This window comes from Oncorhynchus nerka, linkage group LG13 (genome assembly GCF_034236695.1).
Source record: "Oncorhynchus nerka isolate Pitt River linkage group LG13, Oner_Uvic_2.0, whole genome shotgun sequence".
Classification (NCBI taxonomy): domain Eukaryota; kingdom Metazoa; phylum Chordata; class Actinopteri; order Salmoniformes; family Salmonidae; genus Oncorhynchus; species Oncorhynchus nerka.
Genome location: NC_088408.1, coordinates 80,995,120 through 81,021,526, shown reverse-complemented (window position 1 = coordinate 81,021,526; position 26,407 = coordinate 80,995,120). Strand labels below are relative to the sequence as shown.

The window sequence follows — 26,407 nt, the reverse complement described above, 5'->3', positions numbered from 1 at the left end:
AGACGTATGACGTAAAATGCGGAAGTGAGCCTGGTAGCAGGTGTTTGCTTATTTTTGTCGGTGGAGGAGGAATCTCGAGTGATAATACTACAGGTAATCGTACGGATTTCTAGAACACTTTTGTCAATGGGGTTTAACGTACCTATCAAGTATCTACAATGACAACAATGTGAGTGAAATATTGTGTCAGTGGATGTGACCGTTCCCGTGTTTGAAATCGAGCGTAGCCTAGGTTAACGTTAGCAGCTAGGTAGCTAAAGTAGCTAGCATAGCTTGCTAAAAAGCCAAAACGGTTGCTTGTTACGTAGTTGGCTTATTTAATCTTCTCTTGCTGGAGAGGGGTGTATGAGTACGTCCAATACTGGGCGATTCATGGTTTGCTGTTAGTATTCTGTCAACTCAAAGCTAATCAACTTCTCCATGTTAGAAAGTGGAACCAAAGATACTGATCCTACACGTGCAACAAAAAGGTTCACGACCTCCTGGTATCAAAAGTCTGCTTCCTGTCATTGCTTGACTTGAGGTTTGTTTAGCGGTCTTATTTGGAGGTATTGTATAGCTAACTACACACTAAGTTAGGAAGTTTGAGCTGGCTGCAGTTGTTAGGATTCTTATGAGGTAAGGCAGCCGGGAGAGGTTTTTTTTATCACGCCCTGTCTTGGACAATCCTCTTAAAACGCTACAAGGTCAGTCCTTGTTGATGTCTCAGCTAAGCTTCTTCTTCCTGACAGAGGAGTTTAGCTTGACAACAATATGCCTGCCCTGTGCCTGGATATCACATATGTTGTTAATACCTGTGATTGATTCCGGCCTAATGTTTAAATGGCTATAGCTTATTTCGAAATACACTGAACAAAAATATAAACGCAACATGCAACCATTTCAAATATTTACAGTTCATCTAAGGAATCATAAATTAATTAGGGGCTAATCTATGGATTTCACATGACTGGGAATACAGATATGCATCTGTTGGTCGCATATATCTTTTTTTTAAGTAGGGGAGTGGATTAGAAAACCAGTCAGTATCTGGTTTGACCATTTGCCTCATGCAGCGTGACACATCCCAGCATTTGCCTCATGCAGCGCGACAGATCTCCTTCGCATAGAGTTGATCGGGCTGTTGATTGTGGCCTGTGGAATGTTGTCCCACTCCTCTTTAATGGCTGTGCGAAGTTCCTAGATATTGTCTGGAAGTGGAACACGCTGTCATACACATCAATCTAGAGTATCGTCTACATGATCAATGGGTGACATGTCTGGTGCACGCTGTCATACACATCAATCTAGAGTATCGTCTACATGATCAATGGGTGACATGTCTGGTGAGTATGGCCATGAACTGGGACATTTTCAGTTTCCAGGAATTGTGTACAGATCCTTGCGACATTGGGCATTATCATGCTGAAACATGAGGTGATAGCGGTGGATGAGTGGCACCACAATGGTGCCTCAGGATCTTGTCACGGTATCTCTGTGCATTCTAATTGCCATCAATAAAATGCATTTGTGTTCGTTGTCTTTAGCTTATGCCTGCCCATACCATAATCCCACCGCCACCATTGGGAACTCTGTTCACAATGTTGACCTTAGCAAACGTCTTGCCCACATGATGTCATACATAATGTCTGCTATTTGCCCAGTACAGTTGAAACTGGGATTTACAAGGCCGAACTGCAGTCAGGTCAAGATACTAGTGAGGACGTCCAGCACGCAGCTGAGCTACCCTGAGACAGTTTGTGCAGAAATTCTTTGGTTGTGCAAACACACAGTTTCATCAGCTGTCCAAGTGGCTGGTCTCAGATGTTAGAGGTCGTGGGCTGGCGTGAGACATCTGTGGCATTGTGCTCTGTGACACAACTGCACATTTTAGGGTGGTATTTTATTGTCCACAGCACAAGGTGCACCTGTGTAATGATCATGCTGTTTAATCAGCTTGTTGATATCCCATACCTGTCATGTGGATGGATTATCTTGGCAAAGGAGAAATGCTCACTAACAGGTGCACAATATTTATGAGAAATAAACTTTGTGCGTATGGAACATTTATGAGTTCTTCTATATCACCTCATGAAATATGGGGCTAACACTTTACATGGTGTGTTTATATTTTTGTTTAGTATAGAAGGCACTGGTTGATTCTATTCAACTGTTCTAGCTAATATCCAGAGCTTGCAAGGTAACTCTATTTGCTACAATTTGATTGTTATGAAAGCCTTATTCTAGCCTACTTGTTATATAGGCTAGGCTTATAGGCTTATTTCATTCATCTGTCCCCTATGTCCAACATTGTGTATGTTGATCCTTTTGAAACTCATTGTTTGTCCTTCTTCTTCCCAGGATGGCACAGTTGGGTGCCATAGCCTCAATAATCTGTGCAATTGGAGGTGCTGCTCTCTTCTCTTCTGTGCACAAGATTGAGGAGGGACACACTGGAGTTTACTACAGGTCAGTTAGATATTAGGCTAGTCATTGTTATGTCTACTGTGAGGCTTACTGTCTATTAATGCATTTTGGTTTCTGGAGGCATGCATCAGTTCACCTTGCAGTGCACTGCACACATACTTCATACCAGCGCTAAACTAAGATGATATCTGTAGTGTGATATAGAAACAGGGCTAATATTATTTCGTATTGAACTTAAGATCAGTCCAGCAAATTCTCCAGTCTCCTCTCACATTTACAACTAACATTTGCAATTGTGGTTGCATACTACATCAGAACCACTTTGATTGACATTTGGCTCTGATGTGATTCTTTTCATTTCCTTGTGATGTGATCATGTGTGTGTTCCACAGAGGAGGAGCTCTCCTGACCACCACCAGTAGCCCTGGCTTCCACCTCATGATGCCCTTCATCACTCATTTCAAGTCTGTGCAGGTGAGACAACAGACCCTTCTCAGGAACAGGCCCTCTGCATGGCTGGTCTGACTGGGAGTGAGGGGTTTAGGTTCAAATGTAGTTGTACAAAGACTGAGGCTGGACTTCAATGTTTATGCTAAGTAGTGTCTTTGTGTGTTTGTTTACAAACATCGCCCCAAGCCCACACACTTTTTCTGGAAAGTGACAGTATACATGTGAGGGAAGTTTACATTTAGGTTTTTATACTGTGCCCAAGACCAGTCTGTGAAGTTATTTGACCTTGGAAAAAGGAACTACTGTGTAAATAATAGAATGCAGGTTTTATTCAAATTGAGCCCTGTGGAAGTAATGGCTTTTTGAATGTTGAATACCTTCTCTTTATTTCTATCTTTGTAGACCACTCTACAGACAGATGAAGTGAAGAATGTACCGTGTGGAACGGGGTAGGGTTGTCTGTCTCTTCCCAAAATAAACTTGATGGATGCAAAAAAAATACCGGCTACTTTTATCTCCATTCTTGTGGATTTATTGCATGTATGCGTTGTTACACATTCTGTTTTTATTTATTTCAGTGGTGGAGTGATGATTTACTTTGACCGGATAGAAGTGGTGAACTACCTCGTACCCTCAGCAGGTAAAGTCATTTGCCAATAAATCAAAAGGTGGAGCAGATTTTAAAAAATCAAATAACAGTTTTATTTCAATTTTACTATGTGCTCAAGTTTAATCTCTCTCACCACAACTCAAAACTGATCTTATTTTTATTTTTTATTTAACTAGGCAAGTCAGTTAAGAACAAATTCTTATTTACAATGACGGCCTACACCGGCCAAACCCTGATGATGGCCTGTTTTGGTGTGAGTTTTGGCCTGCCTAGTGACATCACCTGTCAGCAACGGTTTGGGTCTCCCAGTGCGTCCCTGTAACGTCAACGCAGGAAACAGGTGCAGTTAGTGACTTTAATATTAACGAACATAGAACGATACAAAATTAGAAACATCTGACAAGGAAACAAAAACAATACTGCCTGATAGCAAAATGAGGTGTGACTGATGATGAGATGCAGGTGTGCGTAGAGATGGGTTGCCAGGACCGGTGGTTAGCGAGCGCCGGAGATGGGGAACTGTCACGTCTACTCCCGCTCGACGTCGCCGGTCTACTTACCACCAGTCCTGGCAGCTCGTCTGGACCGCACACTTCCCAGTCCACCAGGTACTGGAGCCGACCCCCCACGGCGTTGTTAGTCCAGGAGTGATCTGACGGCATAGACGGGGCTCCCCTCAATGTCCAAGGGAGACCGAGGGGTGTCGTGGGGGATGTCATCAGCCAGGGGACCAGGAGCCTGAGGAGGGAAACATGAAAAGATGGTGAGATCCGGTAGTTAGATGGGAGTAGTAATCTAAGTTACCTCATTGACCCTTCCGAGGACCTTGAACAGCCCCACAAACTGGGGACTCCACTTCTTACAGGGTAGGCAGAGCGGAAGTTCCTGGTGGAGAGCCAGACGTGATCACCAGGATGGACACGGGAGCCTCACTGCGGTGGCGATCCGCTTCTCCATGAAGGCCTTCATACACATGATGTGAATTGGGGGCCATGATAGGAGACGATATCCTCCAGAAGGCCATAGTGCCGGAAGACCTGCTGGAACAGTGCCTCAGCGACCTGGAGAGCGGTAGGGAGACCAGAGAGAGGGATAAAACGGCATGATTTGAAGAATCTGTCCACAACCACCAAAATGGGAGTGAAACCATCAGCGGAGGGGAGATCAGTGACAAAATCAATGGACAGATGAGACCAGGGATGCTGAGGCACAGGAGAGGGAAGGAACTTTCCTGCTGGAGTGTGTCGGGAAGATTTAGATTGAGTACATACTGAACATGAGTTGAAATAGTGTGCGATATCCTGGGCCAAAGTGAGTCACCAGTATTTCTCAGAAAGGGATTGAGTGGTGCGGGTGTCCAGCGGCGAGGGATGTGTGTGCCCAGGTCAGCAACCAATCTCTGACCCCCGTGGGGACTTAGATGCGCTCCGGAGAGCAGGTGGCAGGAGTGGGTACCCTCTCCAGAGCCTGGCGGATGTCCACATCTACTTCCCAAAACACGCATCCAACGATACGGGAGGACCGATTGATGGGCTGGCGTACACTCACAGAGCCCTCCACGGACGTGGAACCACAGGGTGCAGGAAAGCAGGGCTCTGACATCTTGGTCCCCCGGCAGTAATCCTCCTCTCTGACCAGGAGATGGTGGGATTATAGAGTTGGAGCCACAGGAGGCCAAGTATGACTTTGTGCGTGGGTGATGAGGAAGGAAAGGCTTTCCTGGTGCTTGGTTCCCACAGTGAGGGTGAGTGGAGCTGTGACGTGTGTAACAGTGCTGGATCCCAATGGTTGCATTTCCAACGCTTGGGCCGCAAACGGAGAGAAGAGCAGGTATGAGGTGATGTGCAGGGAGGAGGCAAGGGCCTGGTCAATAAAATTCCCTGCGGCACCGGAATCCACTAGAGCTGTAGAAACAATAGATGAGACAGCCAGCTAGTGAAATGGATACTAAAAAAGGTTTGGTGGAAAGTGATGATGATGATGGAGTACTCGCGCCTAACCCAGGAGACAGATGATCACGGGCCGTCCTTCTGCTCTCGTCGATTCCATGTTGGAACGTACCGGACACCGTTGAAGCTTGTGCCCCTCCTGGCCGCAATGGGGATAGAGCCCTAACTGTCTCCGACGGCGTCGCTCAGATGCGGGGAGGTGTGTGGCCCCTACCTCCATGGTTTCAGGCTCTTGACAGTCAACGAAGGAGGGAGAGAGGCGATTGGGGTGCCGACGCTCCCGAAGAAGGTTATCCATCGAGATGAGTGTGTCCAAGGTTAGATTGTCGGCACACCAACTCCGTCTGGACCTCTTCGCGCAATCCTCTTCTGAATAGATTGAGGAGCCATGGATGCTGCCACTGTCCGAAAGATAAGTGCCTACTCCGCCGTGGTCTGGCCATCCTGCCGTAGTTGGAGTAGATGCTCACCCCCCCTCTCTGCCCTCCGGTGGATGGTCGAAGACCCCCCTGAACAGAGCCATGAACCCCCCCCATAGGAACCCAGCTCCGCCTCTCTCCCAGAAGGCCGTATTCCACTCCAATGCCTGTTTGGTCAGCAGGGAAATAACCGTGGCAACCTTGGACCTCTCCGTGGTGGGGGCTCCCATCTGATGAGTGAAAGAGGGAGCACTGGAGCAGGAAGCCACGGCATTTGGAAGGAGTCCCGTCATATTTGTCCGGGAGGGACAAACGGACATCGCTGACCTGGGTGGACGGTTGGCTGGGCTGGGGTGCTGTCTCATTGGGTTGATGCCCCTCGGGAAATTTAGAGACGTTGAAGAACGAGGAAGGCCTCATCCATAGGCATCCCCAGATGTGCCAGCTGGTCGTAGTGTTGGCGAAGTGGTTGTCCCTGTTCGTTGACCATCTGGGACAAGTCCTGATTAACTGCTGCTTCCATTCAGTGAGGCAGTATTCGGTAACGTTGACACGGAGTCAGCAAGCAGGGGCAGTTAGTGAGTTTAATATTAAAGAACATAGAACGATACAAAACAAGAGATGTCTCTCAAGGAAACATAACTGGTGAGAGAGGGGAGGGGGGGGCGAGAGAACCTAGGCCTATCTATCGGCATTCGAAGCTGGTGTCGATAACTCAATTTTGACATAAATGCAGATAGCTTCTGTTTTTTTGTCCGTTTTACAATTCTAATTGAAAACAATCACAGTAAGGTCGTTAATTGTTACCAGAAATGATTTGATTTTGAGTTATAACTCTTCATTGGACATTTTAACTGTTTTAGTAAAATAAAACAACTCTTTAGTGAATCACTTTTTCTGTTAGTGAAATAGGGCTTTGCTGTATACCGTATTTTACTATATACCTGTATTGATGCATGGACCATTTTGAGTTTTTACTTTACCTTCTATAACGGTATTTGAATGTTTGGCTTGTTAAATGTGATACGCTGTGTGTAAAGTCCATTTCTATAGTTTACTCCGCTACTTGAGTCATCGCGCTCTCTCTCCACGCCGCTTTCCACACAGACTTAGTCCCACCCGGTCACTCAAGGAGCGCATTTATTGTTGCTTATCCACGAGACACTTTCGTTCAGTCTGCATGGTCAATGCAGACAGATGGTCTTTATGTAGGCTACTTTGACATCTAATTTGCCCAGCAAAGGACAACATAATTGAATTGTGTAGCTAGGTATACTATCATTCATTCATGGTTGATTGGATCTCTGGAAGTTTAGAAGTAGTTACCATTAATCCTATAAATAGGATGCCAAGTTCATTATATTAATACACTTTTTCCTTTTGGATATAGCCTTGTATATGATGGATGGTTGGTTGATTTAAAAATTTAATCTACAAGTTATTAATATGTTGGATTCTCGTCTCCATCTCAACCAAATATCAGAGTTGAGATGCCGTTCTGCACACCACTGTTGCACTGCACCATTATTTGTCTGTTTGTGGGCCCGCCTGTTAGCTTACACAATTCTTGCCAATCTCCGGCTGGATGTTTTTTGTTGGTCGCGCCATTCTCGGTAAACATTTAGACACTGTTGTGCGTGAAAAGCCCAGGATGCCGGACGTTTCTGAGATACTGAAGCCGGCGAGCCTGGCACCGGCGATAATACAATGCTCAAAGTCACTTAGGTCACTAGTTTTGCCCATTCTAACTTTCAGTCAAACAGTAACGGAATGCCTGTATGCCTGTTGGTCTGCTTTATACAGCAAGCGGCCACGTGACTCACTGTCTGTAGGAGAATACCATTTTCGTGAAGGGTACCTAATAAATATTAGCCAGAAATAAAGGATGTCCCTCAACACTGGTTGAAATTAGATGAAATGGGGTACTGGTTGATTACTTTTTTCAAATCCAATGTATTTTACACGTTGATTCCACGTCACAAAACGTTGACAAATTATGTTGAAACAGTGTTTATTCAAACACTGTGTACCCAGTGGGTTATTTACGGTAGCCACTATTACTTACTTAATGTAGTCACACGTCTTTCTCTGCTCTCTGCAGTGTATGATATAATGAGGAACTTCACAGCAACTCTTTGTTCTCTCCTCTCCTCTACAGTGTATGATATAGTGAAGAACTTCACAGCAACTCTTTGTTCTCTCCTCTCCTCTACAGTGTATGATATAGTGAAGAACTTCACAGCAACTCTTTGTTCTCTCCTCTCCTCTACAGTGTATGATATAGTGAAGAACTTCACAGCAACTCTTTGTTCTCTCCTCTCCTCTATAGTGTATGATATAGTGAAGAACTTCACAGCAACTCTTTGTTCTCTCCTCTACAGTGTATGATATAATGAGGAACTTCACAGCAACTCTTTCTCTCCTCTCCTCTACAGTGTATGATATAATGAGGAACTTCACAGCAACTCTTTGTTCTCTCCTCTCCTCTACAGTGTATGATATAGTGAAGAACTTCACAGCAACTCTTTGTTCTCTCCTCTCCTCTACAGTGTATGATATAGTGAAGAACTTCACAGCAACTCTTTGTTCTCTCCTCTCCTCTACAGTGTATGATATAATAAGGAATTTCACAGCAACTCTTTGTTCTCTCCTCTCCTCTACAGTGTATGATATAGTGAAGAACTTCACAGCAACTCTTTGTTCTCTCCTCTCCTCTACAGTGTATGATATAGTGAAGAACTTCACAGCAACTCTTTGTTCTCTCCTCTCCTCTACAGTGTATGATATAATGAGGAACTTCACAGCAACTCTTTGTTCTCTCCTCTACAGTGTATGATATAGTGAAGAACTTCACAGCAACTCTTTGTTCTCTCCTCTCCTCTACAGTGTATGATATAGTGAAGAACTTCACAGCAACTCTTTGTTCTCTCCTCTCCTCTACAGTGTATGATATAGTGAAGAACTTCACAGCAACTCTTTGTTCTCTCCTCTCCTCTACAGTGTATGATATAGTGAAGAACTTCACAGCAACTCTTTGTTCTCTCCTCTCCTCTACAGTGTATGATATAGTGAAGAACTTCACAGCAACTCTTTGTTCTCTCCTCTCCTCTACAGTGTATGATATAGTGAAGAACTTCACAGCAACTCTTTGTTCTCTCCTCTACAGTGTATGATATAGTGAAGAACTTCACAGCAACTCTTTGTTCTCTCCTCTACAGTGTATGATATAGTGAAGAACTTCACAGCGGATTACGACAAGGCCCTAATATTCAATAAGGTTCACCATGAGCTCAACCAGTTCTGCAGCGTCCATTCTCTTCAGGAGGTCTACATCGGCTTGTTCGGTAAGTGTAAACTATAGGCAGTTCTAGAATATTCGTTAAAAGGGTGTTTCTCAATATGCATACTACCATGCTCCAATTGCATTCTCCGAGGACATTCTGTTGAGTTACTTGTGAGGACGAGGTTGTGGAGAACGCATAAAACATTTAATTTGAGAAGCACTCGCACTCCCCCTACTGTATTACCTCACGCTGCATCTCCCCAATGTTATCCAAGGTAGATGTCAATTCTTTGTGGGTAGCTAGCTAACAATTCTTTGTGGGTCGCTAGCTAGCTAGCCAGTTAGCCCTATTGACTTACCCATTCACTGAACCTTCCTTCTTCTAGACAGGACAATGGCAATAGAGACAAAACAAGATATACACAAAGCAAACGTTTTACTTCATAATTATCAGCTAGATATGTGAATCTGAATAATGTCACTAACTAGATAGTATAACAGTCAAAAATGATCTAAAACCAATGGTATCCAAGGCAGCTGTCAATTCTTCATGGGTAGCTAGGTACAATTCTTCCTGTCTATCTGGCTAGCTAACAGTAGTAGCTAGCCAGTTAGCTCTATTATGGGCTTACAACCTACACATGCTATAGTGGGTATCACAAATGGCAGCCTCTGTCTCCATGGTATATCCTCTAACCCTGTTGTGTGTGTGTCCTCAGACCAGATAGATGAGAACCTGAAGCTGACCTTACAAGAAGATCTGACCAGCATGGCTCCTGGACTGATCATACAGGTACTGAAACTGACTGGGAGGGAGAGACATGGGAGGCGTGAGGGAGAGACATGGGAGGCGTGAGGGAGAGACATGGGAGGCGTGAGGGAGAGACATGGGAGGCGTGAGGGAGAGACATGGGAGGCGTGAGGGAGAGACATGGGAGGCGTGAGGGAGAGACATGGGAGGCGGGAGGGAGAGACATGGGAGGCGGGAGGGAGAGACATGGGAGGCGGGAGAAACTAGTCTTAGGGAATTCTTGCATACCAGTACAAATATTGTTAATTAATCCATGTTTATTTAAATATATGTATAGTGCCTTCAGAAAGTATTCACCACCTTGACTTTTTCCACATTTTGTTGTGTTACAAGGTGTGATTAAAATATTTCATTGTAATTTTGTCAACAATCTACACAAAATACACTATCAAAAATTCGAACATTTGTAAAATATAAATTCTTCAAGCTCTGTTAGGTTAGTTGCTGATCATTGCTAGACAGCCATTTTCAAGTCTTGCCATACATTCTCAAGCTGATTTTAAGTCAAAACAGTAACTAGGCCACTCAAGAACATTCAACATGGTCTTGGTAAGCAACTACAGTGTATATTTGGCCTAGTAATTTAGGTTATTGTCCAGCTGAAAGGTGAATTTGTCTCCCAGTGGCGGTTGGAAAGCGGACTGAACCAGGTTTTCCTCTAGGATTTTACCTGTGCTTAGCTCTATTCCATTTATTTTTACCTTAAAAAAACACCCTAGTCCCTGCCGATGACCAGCAAAACCATAGCATGATGCAGCCACCACCATAGTTGAAAATACGAAGCGTGGTACTCAGTGATGTGTTGTGTTGGATTTACCCGAAACATACAGCTTTGTGTTCAAGACATAATGTTCATTTCTTTGCCACATTTTTTGAAGGTTTACTTTAGTGCCTTATTGCAAACAGGATGCATGTTTTGGAATATTTTTAATGTGTACAGGCTTCCATCTTTTCACTCTGTCATTAAGGTTAGTATTGTGGAATAACTACAATGTTGTTGATCCATCCTCAGTTTTCTCCTATCACAGCCATTAAACTCTGTAACTGTTTTAAAGTAACCATTGGCCTCATTGTGAAATCCCTGAGCGGTTTCCTTCCTCTCCGGCAACTGAGTTAGGAAGGACGCCTGTGTCTTTGAAGTGACTGTATTGATACGCCATCCAAAGTGTAATTAATAACTTCACCATGCTTAAAGGGATATTCAATGTCTGTTTTTTTTTTTTTTTACCCATCTATCAATAGATGCCCTTCTTTGCAAGGCATTGGAAAACCTCCCTGTTCTTTGTAGTTGAATTCACTGCTCGACTGAGGCCACACAACATTTTATCTGAAATTTAGCCATGCCAAAAATCTGATATTGTGATGATGAATGTCAGGTGATGAGTGGGCTGCAACAAGCTCCTGTATGGACTGTAAAGCAGTGTTTTTTCTGGATCAAAAAGGGGCTTAGGTGGTGGGTGTACCGGGGGGCGTGGCAGGGTCAGCCCACTGGCACAGCTTAATTTCAGAAAAGTCTAGAGGCCCACATTTTGGCGGTGTAGAGGTTTACATTTTCAAGCCACTTTTGTGCAATTCTTCAAATTTCTCCATGCAGCTGAGAAACATTTTTGCAGTTTTATAGCAAATTTTGTGCAATCCTGCACATTTTGCCATGCAGCTGAGAGAAAATGTTGTTGTCGTGTCTTTGGCATCATTAAAAGTGAAGACTGTTATTTTATCAAATCAATTCTCTGTAATTATTATTTGTGATTAAACTAATCATGTAAATGTAATTAACTAGGAAGTCGGGGCACCAAAGAAAATCTTCATAACAAAGTTATAATTTTCCGAATATAACTCTTCAGATATTTTAATATCTGATCAATTAGTCTTCTATTAATTCATTATTCTTTACTTCACGTTAGTCTCATTCCAAACGTCGTAAATTGTTGGTTATCTGCACAAACCCAGCCTTTACTATGAATCATTCATACACCAATTGGCATAACCATTTATTTACTAACTAACTAACTAAATAATCACAGAAATGCATAAACAAACAGATATATTACTAACAAATGATAGGGAAGATTCCTTAGTGGGCTAAGCCGATATGACGGGCTTGGTGGATAAAGGGAAGTGGGTGTGGACTGAGAGCGGGAAAGACAAAAGGATCACTACACACAGTTGATAACTATATTAATTGAAATGCTAATCCTTTGCACATGAACACTCACTCATTCGGGAATAATTGCAATCAATATATATTTACGCCTATGTGATCTCTGTTGAAATCCGGTCTGTCTGCTGTAAAGTTCATCCGAGTCTCTCTTTCTCTTTCCCTGAAGATCAAAGTCTTTCGTGGTTAGAATGGATACTTCAGAGTACCATTTAGAAATGTTCTCATAGAATAGATGTTTCGGCGGATGTCGGTATTCGCATCCCAGGTTTACATAATTTCTAGCTGCAGACTAGTAATTAGTATCTAAGATTTGCACTTATTCTGTAGGGATCGATAGTCTCAGAGATGAACCATTTCCAGCCGTGTAGCCAATGGTTAGGAATTCAATAACTATTCGCAATCACAGCTTACGCTGTGGGTTTGCTTAGTCTTGGTACTCAAACCTGTGCCACCTCAGCTTGCACCGAGGTATGCGTGGTCTGAAGATGATTTCCTCTGGAGGGGGTTTTATTCGTAACAACAGGAAAGGGCTGTTCCATGATACCAGATCATGTCTGTGCTCACGGGGGCGGGCCAATAACTTAGTCAAACATTAAATGGAATACAATTCTCTCCCGTTAAAGGTTTAACATCACATCATTTCACAAATAGTTTCATCTTTACTCATTCAATTTATACAAGAATTCGATGCAAATTTCTTAACTGAGGAACCGGTATAAACAGAGTTAGGGTAATGTGGCTATATTGTTTTTCATGAGGTCACAAACATGAAATAAAACGGACAGTGTCGTAGCTGGCTTCTCCACCGACCGTTTAAACAATATCCAAAATATGGATATTGTTCAGTTCTCAAATTCTGTGATGTAGTAGAAGTTCTACTGTGAAACCCTCTCTCTCCATACTGCGTGGCCAAAGGAGAGAGTCTCCGCCAGGAATTTACGACCTGAGATAACAGAACCTGGGTGTAGGAGAAAGTGAGAGAGGGGTAAGCCACGATCTATACCTAGAAAGGGCCACATCATGACTCTGTTTTAGAGAAAGTTTCCTGCAATTCTAATCATTTTGCAATGGCTAATTTGCTCAAACACAATAACAAAATATATTCTTCTAAATTCATTGTTTTGGGAATTTTCAATTCTCCCTGACTGTCTCATTTTCATTTTGGGAATTTTTTGTTGTCAAAGACTAATTTAAACATTAAGAAAAATGTTACATTTGTCACATCCATAGTTGCAATTTCTGGACTGGAGAACCATGGGAAAATACAGGCAGACAAAAAGGAGAGCGAGATTCTGGCAGACGCGGAGAGAAATAATCATTTCCTTCCCCAACTCTGCTCATTCCTGTAAAGCATTTGATTTGACAATTTTCTCTCTATTCTTGTTAGAGCTAAGATGCTTTCAGTCTTTTCTTTCTATTCCTGTAGAGCTGAGATGTTTGTTTTTGTTGCTCATTTGAGGCTCAAGCTAAAAAGTAAAAATAAGGGTTAATGTCCCACTGGGTAAAAAAACTCAGCTGGTTCTTCCCATAAATCCTCTAGAAGAAACTACAATAACAACTGTAGGTTCTACCAGGAAATAATAAAACTACAGTACAGTTCACTTTAGAGGGAGTTTGGGGAGGAGGAATGTGTTTGTTTTTACAAGGCTGTCTCCCAAATGGCACCCTATGTATTCCCTTCAAAGGTAGTGCACTACAATGGCAATATAGTGCCAATTGGAACTTAGCCTAGATGATCATCTGGTAATGATAATTCATCTTATTACCACAGTAAAAGAATGTTTGATATAATCTCAAGTCTCCCCTCTTTTTCATACTTGTGGTTTGGCAATCGTTACCACAGGCGGTCCGGGTCACGAAGCCCAACATCCCTGAGAGCATTCGCAGGAACTATGAGATGATGTGAGTAGAAAATTTGGCTGTAGAACACTGAAACTTTCCATGTTCCCTGAACCCCCTGCTGTGTGTTCTTTATATGGGTCGTTCTACAGAAGCGGTAAAAATTGGGGGTTGGAAAGAAAGTCATATTTGTATCATATTTCTCCCAAACTTTCAGCACACATGTCTTCCAACGTATGTCTGGTAGACATACACTCAGCGGCCTGTTTATTATGTACACCCATCTAGTACCGGATCGGACCCCCCCCTTTGCCTCCAGAACAGCGCAAATTTTTCGGGGGATGGATTCCACAAGTTTGAAATGTTCCACAGGGGTGTTGGTACATGCTGACGCGATGGCATCACACAGTTGCTTCAGATTTGACGGCGGTACACCACTGCCATCAGCCTGTACCGTTGACACCATGCAGGATGGGTCCATGGACGGCCATCTGCATGATGCAACATGAGACAGAATTCATCGGACCTGGCAATGTTTTTCCACTCCTCAATTGTCCAGTGTAGGTGATTGCGTGCCCACTGGAGACTTCTTCTCGATAAGAGTGGAACCCGGTGTGGGCGTCTGCTGCAATAGCCGATCCGTGACAAGGATCGACGAGTTGTGTGTTCCGAGATGCCGTTCTGCACACCACTGTTGTACTGTGCCTTTATTTGTGTGTTTGTGGCCCGTGTGTATACTACTCACACACGGTTTGTATTGCATATTTAAATATTTACCTGAATTCCCAACCTTAAATTGTATTTGCATACAATTTTTATTTTATTTTTTACCTGATTTTCAAAACCTTTAAATTGAATTTAGAGAAATATATACTTTTCTCTGGAAAATGTTCAATGTTGATTGTATGAATCTAAAACTTGTTGATAGATGTTTAAATTTTCACTTTACCAATCTTTATTTTGGCAAAATAACAGGCGTTTCGGTGTCGTGTCAATCATAGAGATAAATAAATGATTCTAGATGGACATTATCATTGAGCGCTTCCACCATGTAAAAGTAGTCAACCGGGTGGGGATTCCTATGGGTGGAGGAAATGTTCCCTCTAAGCTGTGTGCAGCTCCCCTCGGACTGCCACTCAGAAGAAATATGAGCCCTGAAGGACAAGTAGATAAATAGGTTAATGTCAAGCTCTGCATGTTTTTTTTCCCCAAAAGTCTCATGGAATGTAGGCATTTAACACCACACATTGGCTGCTACTGTAGGCTGAATGACGAAGGCCTTGAGGCCGATACGTAAAGCTTATTAAAGATCAGTGATACTATCAAGAGCAGTGTGCAGGTTCCTTCTCGTTTTTATCACCTTATCCAACTGTTACCATGCACCTGCAAAAAAGGTAGCTCAGATGTGCGAGTGCCTTATGAATTTTGAGCTGTTAAAATGTTATGGGATGCATTTTTCTCCATTGTTTTTGATGGTAGGCCACTCTGGTAGGCATATATTATGATCAAATAGCCACAGTTACCTACTTGGCCACTGTTAAAGCCAACTTAAAGTGGGTACAGCCGCAGTGTTCACAGTAAATGTTGGAAGTTGCACATAATTTTCACAATGTTCAAGTTTGCGCTCAGCAGACCTGAAATTTGCTCAGTGGCAATTTTTTTTGAGGTAACATTGGTTAGGAGTGATCAGCCAATGACCAGAGAGCATTGTCTTCAAATTGGGTTGCCTATGGTTTGTAAACAAGACTAAAATAATATCCAGGAGCCAAGACCAATATTTATACCAGGACATGGGTCCCAAGATCCAGACCCAGTGAGTTGACAATGACAAGTTAATAAAGACAGAATTGTGTGGTCTCAAGTGGTCCCTTCAATTGTGAGAAACTTGAGTAAAGTACAGTAGGGTACATTAGAATAGGGTGCGGTAGAGCACAGTACAGTAGTGAACAGTACAGTATAGCACATTATAGACATCTATGTTTTGGACAAATAGACGTTAATGTTTGGGCTCTTGAAGAGCTGGAGGAACTTTGCTGGCTGTGCATGTCAATACTCCAGTTTATCCTGGAGTGAGCACTTGTCCACTACCCACATGGTGGTCCTCTACACAATTCTGAACTTCCAACTTTGTGGCAACAGTTTGGGGAAGCCCTTTTCCTGTTTCAATATGCCAATGCCCCTGTGCACAAAGCGAGATTCATACAGAAGTGGTTTGTCGAGATCGGTGTGGAAGAACTTGACTGGCCTGCACAGAGCCCTGATCTCAACCCCATCGAACACCTTTGGGAAGAATTGGAACGCCGACTGAGGGCCAGGCCTTATCGCCCAACCTCACTAATGCTCTTGTGGCTGAATGGAAGCAAGTCCCTGCAGCAATGTTCCAACATCTAGTAGAAAGCCTTCCCAGAATGTTATAGCAGCAAAGTGGGACCAACTCCATATTAATGCCCATGATTTTGGAATGAGATGTTTGAGGAGCAGGTGTCCACATACTTTTGGTCATGTAATGTATTTGTAGGGTGGTAGCTTAAGGCACATTCTACAATCTTTTAGCGTGTGTTTTGGTAGTGATATCAAAAGTGGGGCAGCATTTTTCAGAGAAAGATGTTTTAAACTACCAATTAGATCAGTATCTTTCAGTGTAATAACAGAACTCAGTATGTTCTATTGAAATTATAGTGTTAAGAACATTATACAAATCATTTATTGCTAAAGTTTAGTAGTCATGGTTTGGGACAGCCACCTTTCAATTGAAATAGATGTATGAACAATACCTTTGTACTATATTAATTTAACAATATGTTTGTTATTGCCTTGCATTAGAACATATGCATTTTATAGTTTTTTTGGGGGGGTGAGACAGCAATTTACACCACTTCTGTAGAATCACCCATATATGTTCTCCCCGGACCTAGGCTGTGTCACAAATTGCACCGTATTCCCTAAATAGTGCACTACTTTTGACCAGTGCACTACATAGGGAATAGGGATGCAGACCCAAAGTAAGTGGAACTGTCTCTGCTGGTTCATCTCTCTGTCTGCTCACCACTTACATCTGGAAGACTTTAGTGATGGAATGTTGATGCTGTTTATTCATGGTGTTGAGTTAACATGTTGTTGCACAAAAGTCACCATACTTATCACTAAAGAAGGTTAGGATATTTCCTAGGAAAGGATATTCTAGGAAATTATAGAACCACTGCATGTTGTGGGACTGGAGAAAGATGTTAACCGGCTGTTGGCACGCGCTGTAATCTCTGTTTGTGTGTGGGTTTAGGGAGGCCGAGAAGACAAAGCTGCTGATTTCTGCTCAGACTCAGAAGGTGGTGGAGAAGGAGGCGGAGACAGAGCGAAAGAGGGCTGTGATTGGTGAGTCATGGGTGACACTAACGCACTATAACCTTATATTTACACTGACAAGATATTAAACTGACATTTACAATAACGCTGACATTTTATAAACAAATTATAATTTTTAACAGGGATTCAGACAGTTTTCTCGCTAAAATCCCAGAATATAAGGTTAATTTCCTGTCTCCATGTGCTCTACAGAGGCAGAGAAGGTGGCTCAAGTGGCGGAAATCAAGTTTAGCCAGAAAGTCATGGAGAAAGAAACAGAGAAAACGATCTCTGAAATTGAAGGTGTGTATATCTGGCAAAATTATACTACCTGTATATTTATCATTATGCCACTGGCCAGTGAAATAGTGTGCTTATACAACAGGGTTTTTAGGATGCTCTACATTTTTGTCCTTGGCTCTGGCTCTGAGTCATGGTGGTAGAAAAAGCAGTTCCCCGAGGACTGACTGACTGACTGAGTGTGGAAGCTCAGAGCTTAGGTGAAATACATTTAAACAGGGTTTCTTATACTATGGGTCGGGACCCAAAGTGGGACCTGGGCATGTAAAAGTGAGTTAGGAGAATACATCTATAATTACACAATATTTCTAATTCATTTTTTATTTTTATTTCACCTTTATTTAAACAGGTACGCTAGTTGAGAACAAGTTCTCATTTAAAACTGAGACCTGTCCTAGATAAAGCAAAGCAGTTCGACACATGGAATAAACAAACATAGTCAATAATACAGTAGAAAAAGTCTATATACAGTGTGTGCAAATGAGGTAGGATAAGGGGGGTGAGGCAATAAATAGGCTATGGTGACGAAGTAATTACAATATAGCAATTAAACACTGGAATGGTAGATGTGCAGAAGATGAATGTGCAAGTAGAGATACTGGGGTACAAAGTAGCAAGATAAATACAGTATGGGGATGAGGTAGTTGGATGGGCTATTTACAGGTGCAGTGATCTGTGAGCTGCCCTGACAGCTGGTGCTTAAAGCTTGTGAGGGAGATATGAGTCTCCAGCTTCAGTCATTTTTGCAGTTCATTCCAGTCATTGGCAGCAGAGAACTGGAAGGAAAGGCGGCCAAAGGAAGAACTGGCTATGGGGGTGACCAGTGAGATATACCTGCTGGAGTGCGTGCTACGGGTGGGTGCTGCTATGGTGACCAGTGAGCAGAGATAAGGCGGGGCTTTACCTAGCAGAGACGACCTGAGATGACCTAGAGCCAGTAGGTTTGGTGACGAGTATGAAGCGGGGGCCAGAAGGAGTCTGGAAGGAGAGTTTACAGTTTAACCAGACACCTCGGTATTTGTAGTTGTCCACATATTCTAAGTCAGAACCATCCAGAGTAGTGATGCTGGACGTGCGGGCAGCGATCGGTTGAAGAGCATGCATTTAGTTTTACTTGCATTTAAGAGCAGTTGGAGGCCACGGAAAGAGTTATATGGCATTGAAGCTCGTCTGGAGGTTAGTTAACACAGTGTCCAAAGAAGGGCCAGAGGTATACAGAATGGTGTCGTCTGCGTAGAGGTGGATCAGAGAATCACCAGCAGCAAGAGCGACATCATTGATGTATACAAAGAAGTGAGTTTAACCCTGTGGAACCCCCATAGAGACTGCCAGAGGTCCGGACAACAGGCCCTCCGATTTGACACACTGAACTCTATCAGAGAAGTAGTTGGTGAACCAGGCGAGGCAGTCATTTGAGAAACCAAGGCTGTTGATTCTGCCAATAAGAATGTGATGATTGATGGAGTCGAAAGCCTTGGCCAGGTCGATGATTACGGCTGCACAGTAATGTCTCTTATCGATGGCGGTTATGATATCATTTAGGACCTTGAGCGTGGCTAAGGTGCACCCATGACCAGCTCTGATACCAGATTGCATAACGGAGAAGGTACGGTGGGATTCGAAATGGTCGGTAATCTGTTTGTTAACTTGGCTTTCGAAGACCTTAGAAAGGCAGGGTATGATAGATATAGGTCTGTAGCAGTTTGGGTCTAGAGTGTCTCCCCCTTCGAAGAAGGGGATGACCGCGGCAGCTTTCCAATCTTTGGGAATCTCAGACGATACGAAAGAGAGGTTGAACAGGCTAGTAATAGGGGTTGCAACAATTTCGACAGATCATTTTAGAAAGAGAGGGTGCAGATTGTCTAGCCCGGCTGATTTGTAGGGGTCCAGATTTTGCAGCTCTTTCAGAACATCAGCTATCTGGATTTGGGTGAAGGAGAAATGGGGGAGGCTTGGGCGAGTTGCTGTACAGGGTGCAGGGCTGTTGATTGGGTAGAAGTAGCCAGGTGGAAAGCATGGCCAGCCGTAGAAAAATGCTTATTCTCAATTATAGTGATTTTATCGGTGGTGACAGTGTTTCCTAGCCTCAGTGCAGTGGGCAGCTGGGAGGAGGTGCTTTTATTCTCCATGGACTTTACAATGTCACATAACTTTTTTGAGTTTGTGCTACAGGATGCAAATTTCTGCTTAAAAAAGCTAGCCTTAGCTTTCCAACTGCCTGTGTATATTGGTTCCTAACTTCCCTGAAAAGTTGCATATCATGGGGGCAATTCGATGCTAATGCAGAACGCCACCGGATGTGTTTGTGCTGGTCAAGGGCAGTCAGGTCTGGAGAGAACCAAAGGCTATATCTGTTCCTGGTTCAACATTTTTTGAATGGGGCATGCTTATTTAAGATGGTGAGGAAGGCACTTTTAAAGAATAACCAGGCATCCTCTACTGACAGGGTGAGGTCAATATCCTTCCAGGATACCCGGGCCAGGTCGATTAGAAAGGCCTGCTCGCTGAAGTGTTTTAGGGAGCGTTTGACAGTGGTGAGGGGTGTTCGTTTGACTGCAGACCCATTACGGATGCAGGAAATGAGGCAGTGATCGCTGAGATCTTGGTTGAAAACAGCAGAGGTGTCTTTGGAGGGCAAGTGAGGGTGCCCGTGTTTCAGGATTTGGGGTTGTACCTGGTGGGTTCATTTATCATTTGTGTGAGATTGAGGGCATCAAGCTTAGATTGTAGGATGGCTGGAGTGTTAACTTATTTTGGTTGGGGGCGTTATTTTGACGTCCGGATGAAAAGCATGCCCAAAGTAAACTGCCTGCTACTCAGGCCCAGAAGCTAGGATATGCATATACAGTGGGGCAAAAAAGTATTTAGTCAGCCACCAATTGTGCAAGTTCTCCCACTTAAAAAGATGAGAGGCCTGTAATTTTCATCATAGGTACACTTCAACATAATGAGAAAAGAAAATACAGAAAATCACATTGTAGGACTTTTAATGAATTTATTTGCAAATTATGGTGGAAAATAAGTATTTGGTCACCTACAAATAAGCAAGATTTCTGGCTCTCACAGACCTGTAACTTCTTCTTTAAGAGGCTCCTCTGTCCTCCACTCGTTACCTGTATTAATGGCACCTGTTTGAACTTGTTATCAGTATAAAAGACACCTGTCCACAACCTCAAACAGTCACACTCCAAACTCCACTATGGCCAAGACCAAAGAGCTGTCAAAGGACGCCAGAAACAAAATTGTAGACCTGCACCAGGCTGGGAAGACTGAATCTGCAATAGGTAAGCAAGTTGGTTTGAAGAAATCAACTGTGGGAGCAATTATTAGGAAATGGAAGACATACAAGACCACTGATAATCTCCCTCAATCTGGGGCTCCACGCAAGATCTCACCCCTTGGGGTCAAAATGATGACAAGAACGGTGAGCAAAAATTTCAGAACCACACCGGGGGACCTAGTAAATGACCTGCAGAGAGCTGGGACCAAAGTAACAAAGCCTACCATCAGTAACACACTACGCCGCCAGGGACTCAAATCCTGCAGTGCCAGACGTGTCCCCCTGCTTAAGCCAGTACATGTCCAGGCCCGTCTGAAGTTTGCTGGAGAACATTTGGATGATCCAGAAGAAGATTGGGAGAATGTTATATGGTCAGATGAAACCAAAATATAACTTTTTGGTAAAACTCAACTCGTCGAGTTTGGAGGACAAAGAATGCTGAGTTGCATCCAAAGAACACCATACCTACTGTGAAGCATGGGGGTGGAAACATCATGCTTTGGGGCTGTTTTTCTGCAAAGGGACCAGGACGACTGATCCGTGTAAAGGAAAGAATGAATGGGGCCATGTATCGTGAGATTTTGAGTGAAAACCTCCTTCCATCAGCAAGGGCATTTAAGATGAAACGTGGCTGGGTCTTTCAACATGACAATGATCCCAAACACACCGCCCGGGCAACGAAGGAGTGGCTTCGTAAGAAGCATTTCAAGGTCCTGGAGTGGCCTAGCCAGTCTCCAGATCTCAACCCCATAGAAAATCTTTGGAGGGAGTTGAAAGTCCATGTTGCCCAGCAACAGCCCCAAAACATCACTGCTCTAGAGGAGATCTGCATGGAGGAATGGGCCAAAATACCAGCAACAGTGTGTGAAAACCTTGTGAAGACTTACAGAAAATGTTTGACCTCTGTCATTGCCAACAAAGGGTATATAACAAAGTATCGAGATTAAACTTTTGTTATTGACCAAATACTTATTTTCCACCATAATTTGCAAATAAATTCATTAAAAATCCTACAATGTGATTTTCTGGATATTTTTTTCCTCATTTTGTCTGTCACAGTTGAAGTGTACCGATGATGAAAATGACAGGCCTCTCTCATCTTTTTAAGTGGGAGAACTTGCACAATTGGTGGCTGACTAAATACTTTTTTGCCCCACTGTAATTGGTAGATTTGGATAGAAAACACTCTAAAGTTTCTGTGAGTATAACAGAACTGAAATGGCAGGTGAAACCCCGAGGACAAACCACCCCCTACCACTGACTGATTTCGTGCCCGATTGCAGTTCCTAGGGCTTCCACTAGATGTCAACAATCTAGAGTGTCAGGCTGGTTTGACAGAAGAGCTCCATCTAAACTGAGTTTTTATGGATATAAAGAAGAAATTTATCGAACAAAAGGACCATTTTTAATGTAACTGAGACCTTTTGGAGTGCCAACAGAACAAGATCTTCAAAGGTAAGGCATATATTATATCGCTATTTCTGACTTTCGTGTCTCAACTCCCTGGTTGAAAATGATTTGTTATGCATTTGTGTGCTGGACGCTGTCCTCAGATAATCGCATGGTTTGCTTTTGCCGTAAAGCCTTTTTGAAATCTGACATCTTGGCTGGATTAACAACAAGTTAAGCTTTATTTTGATTTATTGCACTTGTGATTTCATGAAAGTTTAGATCACTTAGCAGCACGAGCTCTGAAGATAGATGGGGGGCAATCAATTCACATATGGTGTCCAGGGCACAGTTTGGGGCAGAGGGTGGTCTATAGCAAGCGGCAATGGTGAGAGATTTGCTTCTGGAAAGGTGGATTTTTAAAAGTAGAAGCTCAAATTGTTTGGGCACAAATCTCGATAACCTGTGGAGTTCTGTCTTACTCTCTCTGCAGTAGATTGCAACACCACCCCCTTTGGCAGTTCTATCTTGTCGGGAAATATTACAGTTAGGGATAGAAATTTCAGGGTTTTTGGTGGTCTTCCTAAACCAGGATTCAGACACGGCTAGGCCATCCGGGTTGGCAGAGTGTGCTAAAGCAGTGAATAAAGCAAACTTAGAGCGGAGGCTTCTAATGTTAACATGCATGAAACCACGGCTTTTACGGTTACAGAAGTCAACAAATGAGAGCACCTGGGGAGTAGGAGTGGAGCTAGTCACTGCAGGGCCTGGATTAACCTCTACATCACCAGAGGAACAGAGGAGGAGTAGGATAAGGGTACGGCTAAGGGCTATCAGAACTGGCCGTCTAGTACATTCGGAACAGAGAGTAAACGGAGCAGGTTTCTGGGCGCGATAGTATAGATTCAAGGCATAATGTACAGATAAAGATATGATAGGATGTGAGTACATTGGAGGTAAACCTAGGCATTGAGTAATGATGAGAGAGATATTGTCTCTAGAGACATTTAAACCAGGTAATGTCACCGCATATGTGGGAGGTGGAACTACATGGTTGGTTAAGGCATATTGAGCAGGGCTAGAGGCTCTACAGTGAAATAAGACTGTAATCACTAACCAGGACAGTAATGGACAAGGCATGTTAATATTAGGGAGAGGCATGCGTAGCCGAGTGAGCATAGGGGTCCAGTGAGTGGTTGGGCTGACTGGAGACATGGCGATTCAGACAGCTAGCAGGCCGGTGCTAGCAGAAGGACCTTAGAGAGACGTCGCGATGGAGGAAAGTCTGTTTTAGCCTCCTCGTGCGGTGACGTTGATAGACCAGTCGTGCTAGGGTTCCGAGTAGTAGAGGGGTCCAAGTCCAATTGGCAAAATAAGTATAGTGGCCCAAGAAATTGGCCTATGGATCTATTCAGCTAACAGTCCAATATGCTCTAGACAGCTAGCGGGCCGCGGCTAGCAGATAGGCATTCAGGGGATGTCGTGACGTAGGGGCAGTTGAGTACTTCCTCGAGCAGGTTACATCGGTAGTCCAGTCGTGAAGGATCGGTGGGGTTCCGTGCCCCGTACCGGCAGTGGAAGGGGTCCGGGTATTGTAGCCCAGGATTGGCTGATGGGCCTCTTCAGCTAGCCGGGAGACTGGGCCTAGCATGGGCTAGCTCCAGGCTAATTGGTGCTTGATTCGGGACAGACGTTAGCCAGGAATTGTCACTCGGATTGCAGCTAGATAGCTGCTATGATCTAGGTGAAAAGGTTCAGAGCTTGCGGTAGGAATCCGGGGATATGGAGAGAAAATTGGTCCGGTTTGAGTCACGTTGTACAAACTGGCGAGAGTTTTCCGAGCTAAAGGTTAGCTGATGACTGCTAGCAGCTAGTGAGCTGGCTAGTTTATGTTGGGGGATTCCGGTTCCGAGGTAAATAAAAATACTTTAGAAAAAACAGATCCACACCACATTGGCTGAGGTGGGTTGCAGGAGAGTATTTTGAAGTTAAGGTTTAGAAAAATATAAAAAAGATATGCGAAGAAAAATATATACATGGGACACGACAAGACGAAGGACAAAGACGTCTGACTGCTACGCCATCTTGGAATGAGGACAATTTGGGTCATGGGAGGACGGTCAATTGCTCATTGGGTCTCGAGCTGAAAAAGTTTAAGAACCCCTGATTGAGACATATTCCTGCTCCCTCCTGTCTCCTCAGACTGTTTCCATTTGAACTAGTGTTGGCATTTCCCAAAGCCCAAGGGATTCTTCTTTTCTACATTTGTTTTCTACACTTTAGCCCTGCTAATGCTGATGCCTCCTCTCTGACCCACTCCTCTTTGTCTCTGACCTCTAACCCCTGGGTTGCAGACAGAGCTTTCCTGGCCAAGATGAGAGCCAGGGCCGATGCAGAGTTCTACACAGCACAAAGAGCCGCTGAGGCCAATAAGGTGAGAGGAGCATATTGAGAGGAGACGGACGGTTCCCCTTGGCCCTAACCCTTCCATGTTTGCAGATCTGAAGGGTCTACATAATCCCACTATATTGCTTCCTCCATGCAGATCTACAAATATCTGAGGGTTAGAGCCAAGGGAAGGTAGAAGGGAGTGAATTGGGAGCAGCTGGAACAGTCAGAGAGAACACACTGCCCCTCAGGCTACAATCTAACATCACACTACAGCCAGGAATCCATCAATGCCCTGTCTCACCCCTCTTTCTCTCCCTCCGCCCCCTCTTCCTCTCTCTCCCCCTCTCCTCTCTCTTTCTCCTCATCTTTCCTTTTCCTATCTCTCTCTGCCTCCCAGTTGAAGCTGACGCCAGAGTACCTGCAGCTGATGAAGTTCCAGGCCATAGCAGCTAACAGTAAGATCTACTTTGGCAGTGAGATCCCCCAGATGTTTGTTGACTCTGGGCCAGGCACATCTAAGGCCTCAGCTGCCATGGACGTCCTAGCTGAACAGATCCTGGACCTGGACTGATGGAGAGGAGAGACCCATTCTAGGGCTGGAGCTGGGCCAAGGCCAGGCACAAAGTGGGGTGGTAGAGGAGCCTTGGGTTTTGTTTTTGTTTTTATGAATCCCAAATGGCACCTTATTCCCTATATAGTGTACTACTATAGTGCACTACTATCCATAGGGCTCCTGTCAAAAGTAGTGCACTATATAGGGAATAGGGTGCCATTTGGGATGCAAACCTGGACCAGGAGGCTTTATTAGCTCTACAACAGACTATCCTGAGAAGACCGTAGGCGAAACAAAGAGATATTGAATGTAACAGCGTAATGTGGTTTGTTTCTGTTGGCTGAATTATCACTTTTTGTTTTTGTGTTGTATTGTATTGTTTTTCTAATTTCCTCTTGCACCAGGGACATTTAAACATTAACTGAACTTATGCAAGTGTGTGATGTATGTTTTTTTTCCATTGTTACTTCATTTGGTAGCGCTTTCTTGTATTTTCTAATGATGGTCGTCTTTTATGTGTTGCATAGCTCATAATAAGTGTAAGAGATGTGTACAGAGAGACAGTTGTGTGTGATTCATTATTTTATCACTAAAATGTTGGGATTACCTTGTTTCTTCATACAGACCTCTCTCCCATAAGAATTGTCTTACTATCTTTACTATCTTGCCAGGGTCTTATCACAACAACAGATGTAACAGATCTTGACTAAACACATAATTGTGCATTTTTTCTCTCATGTACATTATCTCTTGTATAGAGTTGTCACAGTGTGATTTCTTCACAGAAAAACAAACAAAAGCTAATTACTTTATTGGAAGGATTTGGTAATGGATTCAATGGTGTAATGATCTCAATGGGGTTGTAAATGAAAGATGCAGCATCAGCTTTTTTAACTCTGCATTTCACTCACTGGTACCCTCAGTGTTGGAGACAGAGCTCATTTGGGGTTAATCATTTGTATGTTTTTCACCAGTGCTTAACTAAACTTGTTTGTGAGGCATTTGATTCTTGTACTGTGTATCTATAAAACTGTTCTCTTAATGTAACTCTGGTTTGCTCTGCGTTAGCCGTGCGAGTGACTACCTGTATAAACTGTTTTAGACTCGCTCAGGTTGACTTGACTGATTACTTGAAGGGAACTGTTTTTGCACTCTCACTGATATTAAATTGTGAATGAGCAATCCATAATTTTGTCATTTATACAATAAAATTAGTTTTCCTTTGTA

The 26,407-nt window shown here is 43.5% G+C and overlaps 1 protein-coding gene across 2 annotated transcripts; it reads left to right on the top strand.

Annotated features, from left to right (window-relative positions):
* Positions 1-26,407, top strand: LOC115140246 (erlin-2). Of its 2 annotated transcripts, none has more exons than XM_029678488.2 (12): positions 1-93; positions 2,341-2,448; positions 2,799-2,880; positions 3,259-3,305; positions 3,435-3,496; positions 9,053-9,178; positions 9,837-9,910; positions 13,933-13,991; positions 17,206-17,297; positions 17,481-17,570; positions 24,591-24,670; positions 25,025-26,407. In XM_029678488.2, the coding sequence occupies exons 2-12, from the start codon at positions 2,342-2,344 to the stop codon at positions 25,196-25,198; spliced, it is 993 nt and encodes a 330-aa protein (XP_029534348.1). In that variant the 5' UTR covers positions 1-93; position 2,341; the 3' UTR covers positions 25,199-26,407. The 2 variants fall into 2 exon arrangements, with proteins under 2 accessions (XP_029534348.1, XP_029534347.1); XM_029678487.2 differs by lacking the exon at positions 1-93 and adding an exon at positions 99-169.